Source organism: Pleurodeles waltl, chromosome 12 (assembly GCF_031143425.1).
Source record: "Pleurodeles waltl isolate 20211129_DDA chromosome 12, aPleWal1.hap1.20221129, whole genome shotgun sequence".
In the NCBI taxonomy this organism is placed as follows: domain Eukaryota; kingdom Metazoa; phylum Chordata; class Amphibia; order Caudata; family Salamandridae; genus Pleurodeles; species Pleurodeles waltl.
Genome location: NC_090451.1, coordinates 500,124,105 through 500,141,809, shown reverse-complemented (window position 1 = coordinate 500,141,809; position 17,705 = coordinate 500,124,105). Strand labels below are relative to the sequence as shown.

The window sequence follows — 17,705 nt, the reverse complement described above, 5'->3', positions numbered from 1 at the left end:
GTATTACCAAGAGATTTCACAAAAATGAAACATACTGTTAATAACTGAAAGTTAAAAACACTGAACCAATGACTCACAGCTCGTGAACTGTAACGCTGCCACAAGGCACCAACCACTTTACAGGCCATTAACACACCTTTCATGCGTGACACACACAAAACCATTCACACCGCCGGCCGGGGCCCCAGCACATTACAACACTCACATAAACAGACAGTGCCATTCAAGGGCCCATCACTTTCATATGCCCACATGACTGACACATGATTGCCACAGCAATCACACTGACTTGCGGCTGACAGAGTGTGTGGACTGGTGTTTGGCTGGCAATGTGTGCATAGTGACCAGCAACAAGCCACTACACTCACACCACTGGCCAAATGCCACCTCACACACACACCACCAGCCATGCGCCGGTCCATGCACACCACCAACCAAGCTCCAATCCACGCACACCAACAGCACACACCACCAGCCAAGTGCCATCCACGCATACTGCCAGCCAAACGTTAGTCCACGCCCTCTGCCAGCCAAATGCCACTCCACACACACCACCAACCAGGTGCCAGTCCACACACACCTCCTCCATATTTTTTCAGCAAAAAAAACACAAACAAATTTGAAGGGGAAAAATAACCAACAATGACTACAAACACAACAGATCCAACTAAATACATCAAACTACTGCCAACTGTGAAACTGAATAAAAAGTATAAAGCAATGCAGACCAGTCAGTTCACTTTTACACTCACGGTTGTTCCCAATAATTCTGTTGCGTGTGGTACAATTTAAAACATGCAGGCACATATAGCCAGGGTTTAGAAGGACACTTGGGGCAGCACATACAAACTTTTCAAATACAGACTCTACATCACCTAGAGGGAAAGGTTTTTTTTGGCCGTGTGAGGAACGTCATCAGGAATTTGGTATTATTTCAATCTAGACACATCCTCCAGCACTCCAACTCTAGGAAAACTTGCATGCTCCACTACAACAAAGCTGCCTTTCACAGACTGCCTAAACTGAACAAAAGTAATCTTTGAATCTGGAGAACAATCCTTGAATACAACAAAAGCATTGAAGGTTGCTAAGTGAAACAAATGGATAGCCAACTTCTTGTACCAAATGCAAACCTTACAAACAGCAGTGTAAGGCTCCAGGCACTGATTATCTACACCACCCTTGTGCTTATTGTAGTCCAAACTTCACACTGGTTTGTGCGCTTCAGCAACCTCACCCCATACAGTCAAGGGGGATTTACTTTCATCCTGAATGATTGTCAGCATGTGGATATCTCTCCTGTCTGCAAATTTCACAGCTAGAAGTTCATCACTATGTAAGGCACTGCACTGTCCCTTTTGAAGCTTTTTACATACAAGCTCTTTACGGTAAGGGCAGATTTTGCCACAAGCAACCGTGTCCACTTTGAACAATTCCTTGAGCAATTGCACACTAGTGTAGAAGTTATCTACGTATAAATGGTGACCTTTGTTCAAAAGTACTCTACCAAGTTCCCACACAATTTTCTCACTGACTCCAAAAGTGGACGGACAACCAGGAGGGTCAATAGATCAATCCCTACCAGTGTACACCCTGAAATTACAGACATATCCAGTAATACGTTCTGACTGCATATACATCTTAATTTCATAACGTGTCCTCTTGCTAGGAATGCACTGTCTAAAAAACAAACGACCCTTGAACAGGACCAAATACTCATTCACAGTTATTTCGCTCCCTGGAACATCGATCACTGAAATGCCATCTACATAACGATCAAGGATAGGCTGATTCTTCAAGGAACAGTCACAATCAGAATGATTGTGTGGCAAATGCTGAAGCATTATCATTTAAATGCAGCATCTGAAGCAGAAGCAAATATCGATCACAACTCATGGTTGCAGGAAATATAGCCATTGCCATCAAGGTACTCGTAGACCAAGATGAAGACGGGGATGGATTCCTTATCAAGCCCATCAACAAAAATTAAACTCAAGAACTTCTTCAGCTCATCCAAATTTGTGGGAGTCCACCGGCTATCTATAGAGGGGGGCTTAAGTCTGGCCCTGCTGTCCCTCAGATACTGTTCAGGTTACAAATTAGTCTGGTCAACAATCTCACCCAAAAATACATCATCCATAAACAAGTCAAAAAAATGTAAACACCAAACGTTTTAAGTATTGACTCTACACCCTGCGACACCAGTAAAGGCAGACAACACAGGCTGTACCATGTTTGGATTAACCCAGAGTTCAGCACTTCCAATGGGAATCCTTTCAGCCCCAGGCCTCAATCCAGATCCCTCTTGCTGCACTATCGGCACATAAGTGTCCTCCTGTGAAAGAGGCACTTCCTCCGCACTGAGTGGCGTCATCATTAGATGATTCCTCTCAGACAGAACATCCTCTGACAGAATCTTGGACTTCCTTCTCTGCCTCAGAGTCAGTCTCAGATGACCAGGGTCAAAGCAAGAATCTAAAAGTAAACTAACAACATGATGAGCGGTAATCCTATGGTTTGCCATAATCCTGCCTAATTAAAGTAACACTACAAATAAGTCAAAATAACCAACACTGTGTAAAATAAGTAATAAACAAAGTGTGACTTTAACAGACAGAAAGTAAAATTACTGATATATATTAATCTGGAAGGAAATGCCAAACAATACAAAGCACGCAAAGACCTATATACTCAAAAACTATACCACTCACTTGCCAGAGACAGCAAAGACTGAGGATCAATTGCACCTACTCTGCACAGACACAGCAAGCACCAAAGAAGTCCTACTGGAAAGGAAATGAAAAAACAGATACACACATCACAAGGCAGTATAGAACTTGCCCAAATCAATATGTTACTTTGAAATAATCACACAGAAAACAAAATATTCAAACATTAGTACAGCAGTCATAAACATTATACAAACAGGCCAAGGATACACATTACAGGAAAAGATAACCAAATGAGTTGCTTACCAACCACAACTCCATAAACTACAGATCTGCAAAAGCTGCCCCCGCAAACAGGATTCACCACCAAGACAAAGGAAACGATTGGCTCTACTGTAAAAGAATGAAAATGAAAGCACACATAAAAATAACAATATCAAGCAAAAGACACAGTGACAAATGCAAAAAAAGATACTACTAAATGGAAGCAAACCTTACCCCAGAAGCAGATCCCCGACAATATACATACCTTATTCCCAGGTGTCTCAAGTGTTACCACAAACCCTGAGGCCCACTCAGAACAGACCAAAAACGAAAATAATATGGCCAACCGTAAAACTGAACAAGGGGTTGCTCCCTTTCCTCACATCGTAAGGGGTGTCTAGTGGGCTTTGAGGGGCTGTAACAAAAAAATATTTCACAGCCCTATTAGTGGACTTCGCCCCCCCCGAGGGTACAGCGGCATAGAAATGTCCGATCTGCCTTCCGGAAGGAGGGGTGGCAGAATACAAAACAAATTACACCTAGTTCAGTATATTACCCCCAAAGGGAACGACCCTTGCCCAAGAGGTTGCTCCCTAGCAATTTCATAAAATCAAATCCCTGGTGTCTAGTGGGTTTTGACCGCCTTGGGGAGGCAGATCGACCAAAAACATACGGCTGAACTAGCCCCTCAGCGAGGGGTGGAGAGGGAGGGCTGAAACACAGATACAATGTATTGCCCTTGAGTGGAAACACCCTTGCCTAAGCGTTGGAAAAAAACCTACTCATGCAATCAAAGGGGATATCCACGCAGTCAAAAGCATAGTCCACAGTAGTCAACATAAAATCTACAGAGGAGCAAAGCAAAGGTTAATAAGTAAACCTAACTTGCATTCATTCTATATTTAGATTGAAAGCACCAAAATCCCACCCCTTTGGTGGTACTAAATGCTCCTGACAGAATTGTTATTGCTGCTGCAGTGTACGAAGGTGGGGCTATTCAGCTTAGTGTTGCACACATGAATGCTTCCACATTCTAGACTGCTGGCATTCTGACCATAGGCAAAACCATGAACTAAACTCCACATGGCAGTTAACGACTGCACCCCGTAAACTGAAGGACTAGATGCAAAGTCCGAAAGCAAGTCTAAGCCTTAGCTTCTTCTCCCTTTCCATGTTGGTTAGTGCCAGAACTCCTCAAATTGCTTTTGTAAGAACAAACTATCCCCTACTTCCTTCAAACACAACCCACTACCTGCAACCTGAACTCACCTATCAAATCTGTTGGCATAGGTGGTGATGTTTGATAGGAAGGGCATACCAGTCTTGAGGCATTTGGGAGGTGTAGAATCCCTTCCTCGTCACAAGGATGCAGGTGAACCATTGAAGCAGTCGGGCCACTATTACATGTGTAAATCTAGAGAGGCTTAGCCCAACCCAAAATATATGAAAAAAGAAACAATAAGAAATAATACTTTATTTGTAGGTCAGTACTAAGTATGGTCAAATGCATTATGTTTGGGGAATTCAGAGTGGCATGAATTCTCTTAAAATTCATATTCCCAGCAATCTCATTAATTACATATTAGAAACCTCTATTTATAAATTCTGCATTTGATCCTGACTAGCATCAATGCATTTCAGATGGGCAGGTCAAACACCCAATTCCATCAAAATATTATACATGTAAGTACTACTCAAGTTAGTTACCAAAGAAGAATGAAAGACTGTGTCATGCAAGCTTGACATAAAACTGACCCTGCAGCAGACCCACAGAAGTGCACTCATGATGCAATTGTTTTATTATTCAAAACCCAATCACTTCAGCTCATTGTTTTCTATGTGAGGAGATCTGTTGGGAAACATTGGTATAGAAAATGCAAATGCTAGATGTTGAATACCAGAGCATTCATTTACCCCAACAGACATGACATAGGTAAACCAAAGACTCCAATATATTATCGGCTCACCTTTTATTAGACCGGTAAAGCTCTAATCTTAACAGTCCAAGAAGTGGGGTGCAGAAAACAAAACAATGAATACCAGTCGTTTAAGAGTTAAAGAAGTGAGGTCCATTCAAAGGTATTTTAACAAATGGTTAAAACCTACTAAATTGTCTCTGAAATTATTTGCTTTGAAATGTATGTGATCGTCCTAAAGGAATTAAGGTTTAACACCCTAGAATTTTGTCTGATGTGGAACCACAGTGAAACACTACTGGAAACATCCTATGAATATTTCAATGATTTTAACCTGAAAAATACACAAAAACACAGAAAGAAGTTGCATCAAACAAATATATATTTTATGAAATATTATTTTAAATTAATTAACAAAAGCATGTATGATTGAAATTTTAATTAGAAGGCTGCAAGTTTTAAAAAATGTAGTTTAATTTATTAAAGATGGTCGTCCTATAGGAATTAAGGTTTAACCCCCAGAACAGCAGTTCTTAACCTTTTGTCTTCTGTGGAGCAACGGTGACTCACTACTGGAAACCAGAGACACCGTCCTAAATAATTTAAATTATTTTAACCTACAAAATACACAAACAAACACAGAAAGAAGTGCACATCAAACAAAAATATACATTATGAAATGTCATTTTAAATTTACACACATGTATAACTGATTTTTTTTTTTTTTTTTTTTTTTTTAAATGTAATTTCATTTATATAAAATGGAGTGTTATGCTGTATGCTAGCTTATCATTTTGCCTTTTTTGCTCCACTGCATGTTTTCTTTTTGTAGGCATAAATCAATGCGCCATTTGTCATCCATACTAGAGTCCCTTTGCTGTACTTGTGCTGCTCCCACAAATCAAGATAAGAATACCAACTTAATGTTTGGCATCCAACTGCAGATTCTTTCATATTTACAGAGCATTTTAGCATTTTCAGTTTTTAATTTTACTTTTTAATGCACTTATACTTTACTAATCTGCTATCATTTCATTTTCTATACAGCCGTGGCTCCCCTCAGTAGGTGTTGTGGACCCCCAGGTGTCCGCGGACCACAGTTTAAGAATCACTGCCCTAGAACAAAGATTTACTGAAGAGGCCCATTAAAGTCTATGGTGGTTGAAAATGTTGAAGAGAAAGTCTGGTGAGCTCATTTAGAGTGCCACAGTAATGGCATGAATGTTCAGTACTCAGAGAATAGCACATTTCTGGCATTACCAAAGATTTAGAGGGGTGCATTTCTGGTCAATTCTGGGATTAGTTACCACCAGCAATAAGCCAACTATGACAAAGTGCATAAAGAGTGGGGGAACCAGTGCTTAATTTGAGCCGGTAGTTTTCAGTGCTGTGCACCAGACTTATTTTTGAGGGCAGGGAAAAGACACATATGGGAAAGGCGGAGGAAGAGAAAAATGAAAAAGCGTCACAAAGGGAGAAAGCAGAAACCTCCAAGAGTGAGCTGAAGGGGCAGGGAGTGGCTGTAAATGAATTAAAGAGGCCTGAGATGTCTTTAAGATTACGATGCTTCTTCATTCAGTGCTCGCACATTTAAATGCAGCAGTCGCATGTTTCAAAGGAGAGCTTTTGCACTGGGACGTTTTTACTTACAAATTAAGCACGGGGGGAACTTATAGTACCAATTCCACAGCCCTAGCCTTCGATTTTGTGGTGTTAATATCATTACTCATTACTTTTTGCATGGCTCAAAATGAGTCTGTAAATTTCGGTTTCAATGTTTTATCCTTAGAAACGCTGCCATAGTGAAATATTTCAATAAGACTGATCACCTCAACCTTTCAAGCCCTGCAATCCCTCATTAGCAAATGTGGTACATGCTCTTGTTTATTTCGGTGGATATAACCCAGTTGAAATTGAATGTACGTTCAGCATTATGTGAAACCTATGTACTCATGAGGCACATGGCAATGACTGTATTATATTGGCTATTGACTGGTGCACTTGGTAACCTTCTCCAAGCTCTGGTATCATGACGCTAGCACAACAAAGAGTAGTGGTGGGTATGTACGACACACAATGATGCACACATCAGAGTGTGGCCATTAGTATTGTTGAAGTGTACAGTGAGCTTTAGAGGCTTAGTTAATCAAACCCACCTCTAAAATAATGCAAAACAAGACATGGCTCTAGTTATAAGTGTTGGTGAAGCACATGATGGGTATACAGCCACAAACACATTCTCCTGGATCTGATGCTGTGATAATAGTTAGTTACTGGGGGGATTGGACAATGTGGAATGCAAATAAATAGACAGACAACAGTTGTGTTTTCTGTTTTTTTCAGTGGGTGTCAAAAAAGTAGAGGTACGTTCCCATCACAATTAAAGTCATGGGAACAACTGAAATGTTTATATAAAAAGAAAATAAGATGACCATTAATGAAAAAGTAAAAACAGCTTTCTATGTGATGTGTAACATACATCTTTTAATCTCCTCCTCCTAAAGCCCATAGTGTGCCTCTTAGTTTTCCACATTGTTGTTGCTGCGCCACCACTGCTGATTGACTCCTGGTGGAGTGTACTATTGTGGCCTCCACAACTAAGGTGCTGCTTAGGCTTCATGCCTCCTCAGTCTCTCCATCCCTAATTGCATCAATTGAATGGACTTCCTCTGAAGCAGTGGTTACTTGAAGTAGCCCCTAAAAACATCTCCAGTACAGTGGGCTTTTTTGGATTATCTGTTGACATTGTATCTGTGCAGATTAGCAGCAGCACTTGAAGCCTGTGTTGCAAGCATCCAATTGTGTACAGATGTGCTTCAACATGGCGTTGGTGTTCCTTGCGTGATGTGGAGTCATCATTTACTGCTGCACAAAGAGCAATGGCAGCCTCTGGCATTTCATTGACAGTAACTCTCAATGTCTGACATATCATAGGCTAAATATATCAGTGTCTCAACACCATCACATCCAGTAGTGTTAGAATCAAATGTTTTTCACCTGTGTAGCCCTCATGCGGTAGGAAACATGAGCAGCTCCGCCTCTAGGAGGATTTAGAGCTCTCTGCCTATCCACCTGTTTGGCAGGGGGTTAGATAATAAAAAGAGGTAGATAGACTACAAGTTATCAGCACCTGTTTCCAATGTTATTTTCATGTATGAGAGCACTGCAGAATTGACATTGAGTACCGAGGACTCCCAGTGTGACAGTGGGAAATATTCAAGCATCTGAATCTATGAAAGATAGATACAGAAGGTGGAGAACTGTAATTACAAGTAAGTCACTTTTTCATCTTGACCCTTTTAGAGAGGAACCAGAAGAGACAATCTACGCATAAATGTGTATGGTCTGGCTGATATCCAAAAATTATGTGAGCTTCACTAGAGAGGAGCTTTGGCTCTGCCCACATGTTGGGAGCCAGGAGTAGATGTTGTGATTGGGAAGAAGATGTGTGCTTTCTCAAAAAAGTGCTTGCCATCCAGCACCTTTTATCATTTTGTTTATTTGCCTAGCTACCTAAGCTTGTACTTTCAGGGGCACACACATGAATCTGGGATGCTATTAAAGTGTCTTAGATGAAGAAAGACGGTCATTAACCAACTTGTTTCATTTTAGGTCTGGCTTGACAGTGCAACTGACACCTAGTCTTTTCACCTAATCCAATATTATTCTACAGTTCTTTGCTTCAATACAAATACATATTTCTGTCTATTGCTATTTATGTGTAATGATTCACATTACCCTATAAAATTCCCTGAAAGCCATACTTATTGCCATTGCAAGTGCTTGTTATATAAGAGGTTTTAGAAATGCAAATGCACTTTCTAAGGTCATATTTTATAGGGAAGTAGTGAGATGTCAAGGTGACTTTGCTCCACCGTTTGATATAACTGAAATGATGTGCTTAGTTTTCAGCGACACTGGGATGAACTACATTTATATTTTAGTTTGACATACTTTTGGATATAAAGATAATTTACTGGTTTATGGATTCATATATGTTTTGCATAATTAGTGTGTATAATGTTGCATTGAATGGATTAGGCATTTCGAATAAACATATTTTTGTTTGACTGACTGACATTAAAAGTGGTGTTGAACTCATGTAACACGTTATAATTCTGCTCAACTGAATTTCACATAGTGTACATTGCAGATATCAGCCAGGCGTATATCCCAAATTGCACACATACAGATACATCTGCACATGTTTAGGGCATTGAATAGTTGCTAAATGTGCATCTACTAAGTCTATGAAGAAGTTGTTGAACCTTTACACAAAGCAGACTAGTCTAATCTGTGTTATGGTCTCAGTTTTTCTTCATCAAGTTGTGTGTTTACTTTCAGTAGACGATCAAGAAAGCATAATAAATCAACTTAACTTGGAATTCATTGAGAAGATGCAGCGATGTCCAGGAATGGAAGATAACCAAATTGAAGTAAAAGAACTTGTTCAGGTAGAGTTTAAAAATAAAAAACAAACAAGAACCGCCTCAAAACATTATGGTGCTAAAGATTTGTCCAGGTAGACCATATCAACAAAAGTTTGGAAGTATTGTCTATTAAGAGAGGAGCAGGAGTGGTTGCTGTCTGGAATTGACAGTTTATTTATAACAAAGTGATGCACAGTTCAGACATCTCATTATTGGTTAAGACAATACTGTTTAGATTTGGGAGTAGCGTTTTGAAGCCATTGACGGAGAACATGGCAGGCGGCATGATGGCCGCTTACTGAACGCGTACCTGGGTTCCCTGCCTGGTCCATGAGGAGCTGACTCCCTCGCAGTTCCCGCTGCTGGTCCACAGCAGCTGATTGATGTGCGGGTGGCTTGCTGAGGGCTGCGGGTGGAGCGTGGACGGTCCTGGCAGGGCAGCAAGCTGGGCTTGCACCGCCCTGGAGCTCAGCAGGAGCCAGTGAGCAGCATTGTGACTTCCCCTCTGGGGGAGCACAGGCAGAGCCAGCAAAAGTCGTGCGGTGGCTATAGTGATCGGAACAGCGTCTAACAATGCCCTGGATCCCCTGGTAGCCACGAATGCAGGTGGAGGAGCCAAAGAGACTATTGTGAGTACAGAAGCTGGGGAAAAGTGGCAGACAGTAGGAGGCCCCACTCTGACTTTAGGAAAACAAAGGGGACACTAGAGGAAAGGTAAAATAACCACTACAGATAGCACAGGCTGGAGAGGTGGAGAGGAGAGGGGGAAACAGGAGGACAGGCTGTTAGGATCTTTGAGAGGAGAAGAGGCATGTAATTCTGCCAGGAAAAATAAAATTAAGCACAAAACAAGCATTGTTAATTCTAAAGTTACCCCCTCCCAATGGGCATACTTTAAAGCGCTGCCACAAGTGTTGGGTAATACCACCAGCAGTCAGATGGAGCAGGATCTGAGTGAAGGACCCTCTCCCTTGCGAGTCGCGATGGGTGAGAAGGGGGGGATTAGCCCCCCTCTTTGACTAGGTTGCCCCTTGAAGAAATTAACCTCACAACTCATGGTAAGGGTAATGGGGGTGTGGAGACCTTGGATGAGCCAATTTTGGAGATGCCTGAGACTCTTGATTCGCCCGGGCCTCTAGATCCTGTGGAGCCCCAACTCACTTTGATTTCGAAGAATAATCAGGCTCAAGCCACTCCGTTGGAATCTCATACTCTTGAAGTTATGTGTTTGTCACTTTCAGATAATATTTAAAAAAGGTTTTGCAGTCTCAGAAGCAAATCAAGGAGAAATAAGGGGGGCTTGTGAATCACTGGAAAAAAAAATCGACCTCCTAGCACTTAGAACTCAAGCCCTTGAGGAATCAGTTGACATTATAAAAGAAGAGTTGAGGAGGAATAAAGTAGAAATTCAACAGCTAAAAGGGAGTGAGCGGGATTTGCAGGAGAAATTAGAACAGTTGGAAAACAGTTCTAGAAGGAATAACCTGAGAGTTTTGAATGTACCAGAAGGAGCGGAGGGAGCAGATTTAGAAATGTATGTAGTTTCTCTCATCAAAAAGGCAGTTGTACTGGACGAAAGTGTGGAAGAGATTGCGAACGATATCCAGAGGATCCACAGAGGCCCATTCCGGAGGAATCCCAACAATAAGAAGCCATGAAAGATCCTGCTAAATTTCCAAACATACCTTTTGAAAGAAAAAATATTGGCAAAGATGTTAAGAATGAAATCTCTAAGAGTTGAGGGCTTCTCATTTGAGATCAGATCAAATTTGTCTAGGGTAACACTAAATAGACAATGGGAGCTGGGAAAACGATTGGGGGACTTTAACAATGCAAGTGCGGTGGCCCAACTTAGATATCCAGTGAACATTCGTGTAATGTACAATAATAAAATGCACAACATCAGGGACCACACTGCAGTGGATGAATTATTAGAGGCAATAAAGAAGGGGGATACCGTGTAATGAAAAGTTTTTATTTTTTGATATTGAAAGCCGGGGAGCCCATAGGCGTTTTAAATGGGACCAGTTGGTCAGTTAATAGAAAGGGTGTTCTCCAAGGGGGGGGAGATATGGGAGCGGGCACAAAGGGGGACAGCAGGTGGGCACAGGGTAGGGAGCATGTGCGAAAACAGGAAAAATAACCTTATACTCCTCAGTTAGGCACATTTTAATTTGATAAGGCGAAAGGGAGCCAGAGGGACAAAAATAGATTATTACAACTAATGTCCTGGAATATCAACGGTTCGCAGGTTAAAGGGAGGGCCAGGAAAATTCTGCAGTTCCTTAGGAACTCCCCAGCTCATATAATAACTTTGCAATAAATGCATTGAGCTAAGGAGGAAAGTATAACCTTGTTTAAAACTCAGAAATGGATGCAATGTGTCGTTAGTACTGATCATAACTTTAATGCAACCTTGCCAGAGGTGGTATCTGATAGATTAGGTAGATGGATTATAGCTAGATTACCACTGGGTGGTAGGAAATTTATATTAGTAGGATTTTATGGCCCAAATTGTGACGATTTAGAACCCCTTAGGATGCTCTTCTCCCACCTATTGGAGGTTCCAGACCTGATCATTATGGCTGCGGACCGTAATGTGGTTTTAGATAATAAAATGGATAGATCAGTAAAATTTAGAGCAATGGGTACTCCGAAGTCTCAACAATACCTGAAAGCGATGATGAAAGACTTTGGCCTGTGCGATCCGTGGAGGCAGAGAGTGGGGGGGGAAGCAGGGATTCTCGTTTCACAATAAAAAGTATAGTCATGCCTCTCAGATGTTCTATTTTTTAGTAGAAATTATAAAGTACACTGTTCCAAAAAAAAGAAAAACAGAGATAAAGCACAGGGGAACTCTGTTATCAGGAGCAGAAAATGCCCTCGCACCCCCCAATAGGATGTCAAGCTTCATCACTGGGCAAGCTCCACAACAGACCGGCACAGCAATGTCTGACGGACACCCCTTTTAAAAAAAGGGGGGCTCTTAACCGGAGGTCTTTTCTCAAGAGTAGAAATGCCGAGAATGAATGCAAATTTGACAATATAATGAGGAGAGAAGAAATCAGAAAAGTAAAATTGGCTCTAAACCCTAACCATCATAATTTAATAAATCAGAAATGGGCTTAGGCCAAGATTAAAAAATAATACATAGAGTGCTCATATGCACTCTAATTTAGAGTGAGCTGGACACTATCCTAACTGCTCTGAGTGCTAGGTATTTTTTAGTAGACCACCTATTGTGTAGTCTGGTAGAGGACATTATGTATTCACCTGCTCATCTATCATACCATGCAGCAGTAATGTTGAAAATCAGTTGCCCCCGGGAAGCTGGTGGGAGGAGATGGACTCTCAATCGGGCCTTGTTACTGGAGGAGGAGGTCATCGGTTACCTTTGTAAAGAGACAGAGGATTTTTTCAGAGTTAATGTAGAGTCTCCCTCCACAATTGTAGGTTGGGATACCTTTAAGTCTGTGATGAGGGGGAAGATTATAAGTCTTGTAAGCTATAGAAATAAGTGTTACAGGAATTAACTAAATGGTATAGAGCAGGAATTTCTGCAATGTAATAGTCAGTATGCTGAGGGGGGGGACAAGCAGTGTTCGAATAACAGTATATGTCAGCTGAGGCAGCAGATGGATCTTGTATTGCAGACTAAGATTGCAAAAAGATGGAAAGCAACCATGAATGCTCATTTTGAATATGGGGAAGGTATAGGGAGACTACTAGCTTGGAAGATTAAGAGGAAACAAATGTGGAACAGTGTAAAGGAGATGGTGGACAACAGTCGGGGTTAGGCTTATCACCTCAGAGGATATAGAAGAGGCTTTTCAAAAGTTCTTCTCACAACTCTATACAGAGGAGAAGGAGGTACGAGAGGATGCGGTTAGTGATTGGCTGGGTACGGAAACAATCCCCTGTCTTACACAGGGTAAGCAGACTCTTTTGACTAAACCTATTTCTCGGGAGGGATAAGAGCAGTTCGAAAAGAGAGTAAGAGGGAGAAAGCGGCGACGCCAGATGGCATCCCTGTTGAACATTATAAAGCTTTGGGAGACTCCATAGTTCCGGCAATCTCACAACTATATTCAGAAATTTTTAAAGAAGGAATCCCATTACCAGCTTCCTGGCATGAGGCAACTATTTCTCTTATTTTAAAGCCAGGGAAATCCCCAGTTAGATGCAAATCCTACAGACCAATATCTTTGTTAAATAGCGATTACAAGTTATTTGCTCAAATATTGGCTGATAAGTTAAGTGGTGTGATAAGCGACTTGGTACATCCGGATCAAAAAGGTTTTATCCGAAATAGACTTTTGCATGAACAAACGTTTAATTTAGTTGGTGCCATTGATTTAACTACTGCCTACCGAGAACCACTAGCTGTTATAGCTCTGGATGCGATGAAGGCTCTTGACAGAGTACATTAGAACTATTTAAACATGATCCTTAAACAAAATTATTTGGGCAAAAAGTTCTGCCGGGCTATTCGTCTAACTTATCACATTCCTGAGGCCAGGGTATTGGTGAATGGGAAGCTAACTGAGCCCTTTAAGATCACTAGGGGTACTAGACAGGGTTGCCCCTTTTCCCCCTTGTTGTTCGATTTATATATGGAACCTTTTGCTAGAAAGATTTGGCAAAATTCCACATTTCCTTCCTTTTATCTGCAAGGGGTGGATGAAGAAAGTTGCTTTTTTACGCCGACGACCTCTTAGTTTATACCCCTATCTTATCTATAGCCTTACCTACTTTATTGACTGTTGCGGAGGAATTTGGGAAGATCTCGGGTTATCATGTTAATTCCAGCAAAACAGAGATAATGACATGGAACCAGAAGAGTGACAGCTGACACATTAAGGAAACTATGTGGTATTTAGGGCTAATAATTGTGCAGGAATTTGAACAAATAGCTGTGGTTAATTGAAAGAAAGCAGTAACAGAGTGTAGTAAGCTAATTCAAGGATAGCATATATCCCTATTACAATTATTGGAATCGGGTCAAAATGATAATTGTATCCAAGCTGAATTTTATTTACAATTCTATCCCTCTACAAATAGATAAAAAACTTCTGGATACACTTCAACAGATCATAAATTATTTTATCTGGGCTCAGAAAGGCCCCAGGATTTCTTGAAAGAAATTGCACAGAAGAAAAGAAAGGAGGGCCTTACACTCCCTGACATACATTAATATGCGTGGGCATTCCATCTCAAGAATGTTAAAATGTTATTCTCGTCCCTGGACTGCTCAGCGATTGGAGAGATGTTGACATTTATGGTAGGCACGAAAAAAGGCACAGCAAAATATTTTTTATATGAATTCAGCTACCGCTAATTCTTCACAAAAGTGAGATTAAAAAATACTACAAGATGCAGCAAAGGCCTGGTACAAGTTGCGGCAAGCCGCAAGAATAGAGTATTATAGTCAATGGGCTCCGGTCTGGGACTCCCCAGTTACCCCCGAGTGTTTGATAGATATATTGGCATTGCCTCTTAAGAGAGAGTGGGGGTCGAATATTGGGGGGACCTAGTTAGGGATGGCTCTCTATTATCTTTGGAAGAACTTACGGAGTGGACAGGAGGAAACCTTTCTAGAGGTTGAAGTACATTCAGTGGAGAAGCTGGGTACAGAGGGCCACAGTTAGTTTGGGTCTACAAAGCTAGAGGATGAGCTAATTAAAGACCATTGGCATTTTAAGAAGGTATCAAGCTGGTACTGGGGTATCTTGGACACGTTAGATAGTGACTTTAAGCTGCCAGACACCCTCTTGAGGGAAATGATGTCCCCGGACAAATACGAGACAGATCGGAAGTATCAATTCGCACACTATTTAGGGCAGATAAACCTGCCTCATTAAGGAGGAACCATCTCTTCACTCTGCACAGGGCTTATTTCTCTCCCTATAAGCTTTCTAAGATGAGGGGAGGAAGCAGTTAATTGTGCGAAATGTGGTTTGCAAAGTGCATCAGACATCCACATGTTTTTGGAATACACAGAAGTGTACTATTTCTGGGAAAAAGTATGTACAACAATCCCAAACATTTTGAAGCAAGGTATCTTAGCGAGCCTTCTTTTAGTAACCTTTGGTTTACTGGAAGAAGGAAAAATATGCAGTAGAGAGACGAAGACAGTATTTTTCTATGCGATACTCTTGGCTAGAAGAGAAATTTGTCGGAAATGGGTATCTGAATCCCCTCCCTCATATGTAGACTGGCTTGACGCCCTTATCCACACATCCACACATCAAAGATGGATATGGTGGTGGAAACTTCAAATAAGAAAAATAAAGAAAATATATGGTCACGGTGGAACAGAGGGAAACTGGAGAGTAACACAATAATGGGGTGTGTTATCACATTGTGTCCAGTGATTAGGGGCCACAGTACTCTCCTCCTTGGGCAGATTTCTGTACCTAGGGTCAAGTGAGAGAGATTCTGGCTCTCTGTCATTACTCATCTCCACGTACAAGAGAGTGTGATCAATTGGTATGGAGTTGACTTGGAGCCAGAAGTGTATGAGGACAAAAAAAAAGTGATGCATAGTTCAAAACTGCCAAGCAAGTTAAGGACTAAAAGAACAGATACATAAAAATAGGTTGAGGGAAATGACCAACAGCACCAACATCGGACCCCTTTCTCATCGACAGCTGTATTGGTGATGCCTAACAAAGTGCCAAAACTGTCATCTGCTTCTCAGACTCATCCTCTGCCCACATCCCCTTTGCCATTGAACGATGCTATTCGCATGTGATCGATGTTCTTGTAATCAAAAGTCACTCACGAACACTAACTCGGTGTCAGTGCTTGTGCTGACAGTAATGACTCTTCCGTCCATGGCTCCCTTATTGGCAGTGCACATCAGAGTATCATCCGTGATAGGTTCGCCTTCTGAGAGAAGGCTTTCGTCAATTTCATACCTCTCTGCCATTACTTCCATTGGTCTCCACTGTATGGGAGATACTAAGGCTACCCATCTTGGAGGAAGAATTACTTAATGATTATTTAATTATGATACTTATTGGTTGGATCTCCCTCAGGAGGAGGTGATGCAGTTCCACAAGCCTTGTGATCATTGGATGGTCATATTTTCAGCTGATTTTTAATTGAGGTTTCTGATTCTTATGTTCCAGTGACACCATAGAAGGAAAGTAGAATGATTACGTAATTTAAGAGGAAGGAACCCCAAGAAGACCTCATAAAGATTAACCTGTGAAAGACATTGAAAACTTTTAAACACTTTTGAAAAACAGTTCAACCATGATGGGTAAACATGGCATCTTTGGAGCCTGTGGGGATTCCTTTGGCTTTAATACCTCAGTGGATTGTTCCCCTTTCTCTGAGGCAGCCGTGGCAGCTCCTGGCATGGCTTCTCATGTCTTTTCCCTTGCAGCACCTTTGCAGCAGTTGACATTGCTCCAGTTGTGCTCCTCTTGGGTTCCAATTAGAAAGGTGCACACGGATGTTATGTAAAATGAAGTAAATCATTTGACATCAGTATGACAAAAATCAAATCAATAGAACCGGAGATATGTAGTTTTAAATGTTTAGGTAACAATAGTGCTTAATAGCACAAAGCACCAAATGTGGTCATCTGGTCTTGCTGGACCAGGATTAAGTCACGTATTCAGGCCAACCATGATGTACTATGAGCCAAATACAGGGGCCAAATTAGTCCCACTGGGAAATGTACCACGCTATGGTGGTTCTGGTAGAGACCACATCTGGGCTGGCAGAGCACCTTTAGACCCACTTTTAAGGGTCCAGGACTGGACGGGCACCACTTGAAAGATTATGATTCACAGCAGTCAGAGTCTAGGTGCAGGGGTTAAGATGGTTGGAGCCTTATCTGACCCTGAGGCTCTGATTAGGAGGTCAACCAACTAGCCCTTAGAGTTACTCTGGTGGTCTTGGGTTCAAGAAGCACATCTAATCCTGCTCACTCAGACAGCAAGGCAGCAGGACATCAGAGTAGCAGAGCAGCAAGGCAGTCCTTCTTGCAGCAGAGTATCACAGCAGCCCTTGTTTTGAGTCTTCCCTAGGCCCAGAAGTGTGCTGAAGACTTGGGTCCGATGGTCTAGTACTTGTACCTGGTGCCCACTTTGAAGTGGGAGAAGCTTCTAGAGTCCCCACTGCCTCAGAGGTGTCTGGAGTATTCTTCCTCACTGCTCTGGTCCCAGCTCATCTGGGTACACAAAAGACTAGTGTGAAACACTTTGTGAGTATGGTGAAGCAGTGTCTTTGTGATGTGCAAGTGTAGTAGGTGCCAGCTCGTCCCCCTCAACCTGACAATAATATCCCAACCTGACAGCACATATTTCCCTTTTTCTCACTGTCTGGGAGTACTACACAAAGACCAACTGACAGCTACACCTAGTAATGTGACCCAGTATACAGACGGCAGGCACCAAATGGCTGGGAAAAGA

The 17,705-nt window shown here is 41.7% G+C and overlaps 1 protein-coding gene across 2 annotated transcripts in view; it reads left to right on the top strand.

Annotated features, from left to right (window-relative positions):
• Window positions 1–17,705, top strand: part of LOC138267955 (uncharacterized) — a 1,270,490-nt gene that overhangs the window by 1,130,741 nt on the left and 122,044 nt on the right. Inside the window, exon 14 of one of the 2 annotated variants that reach the window (XM_069217240.1) lies at window positions 9,197–9,303. In XM_069217240.1, the coding sequence (XP_069073341.1) occupies window positions 9,197–9,303 (107 nt within the window). Of the gene's footprint in view, window positions 1–9,193; window positions 9,304–17,705 lie in introns of both variants that reach the window. The other variant, XM_069217239.1, reaches the window with a different exon arrangement.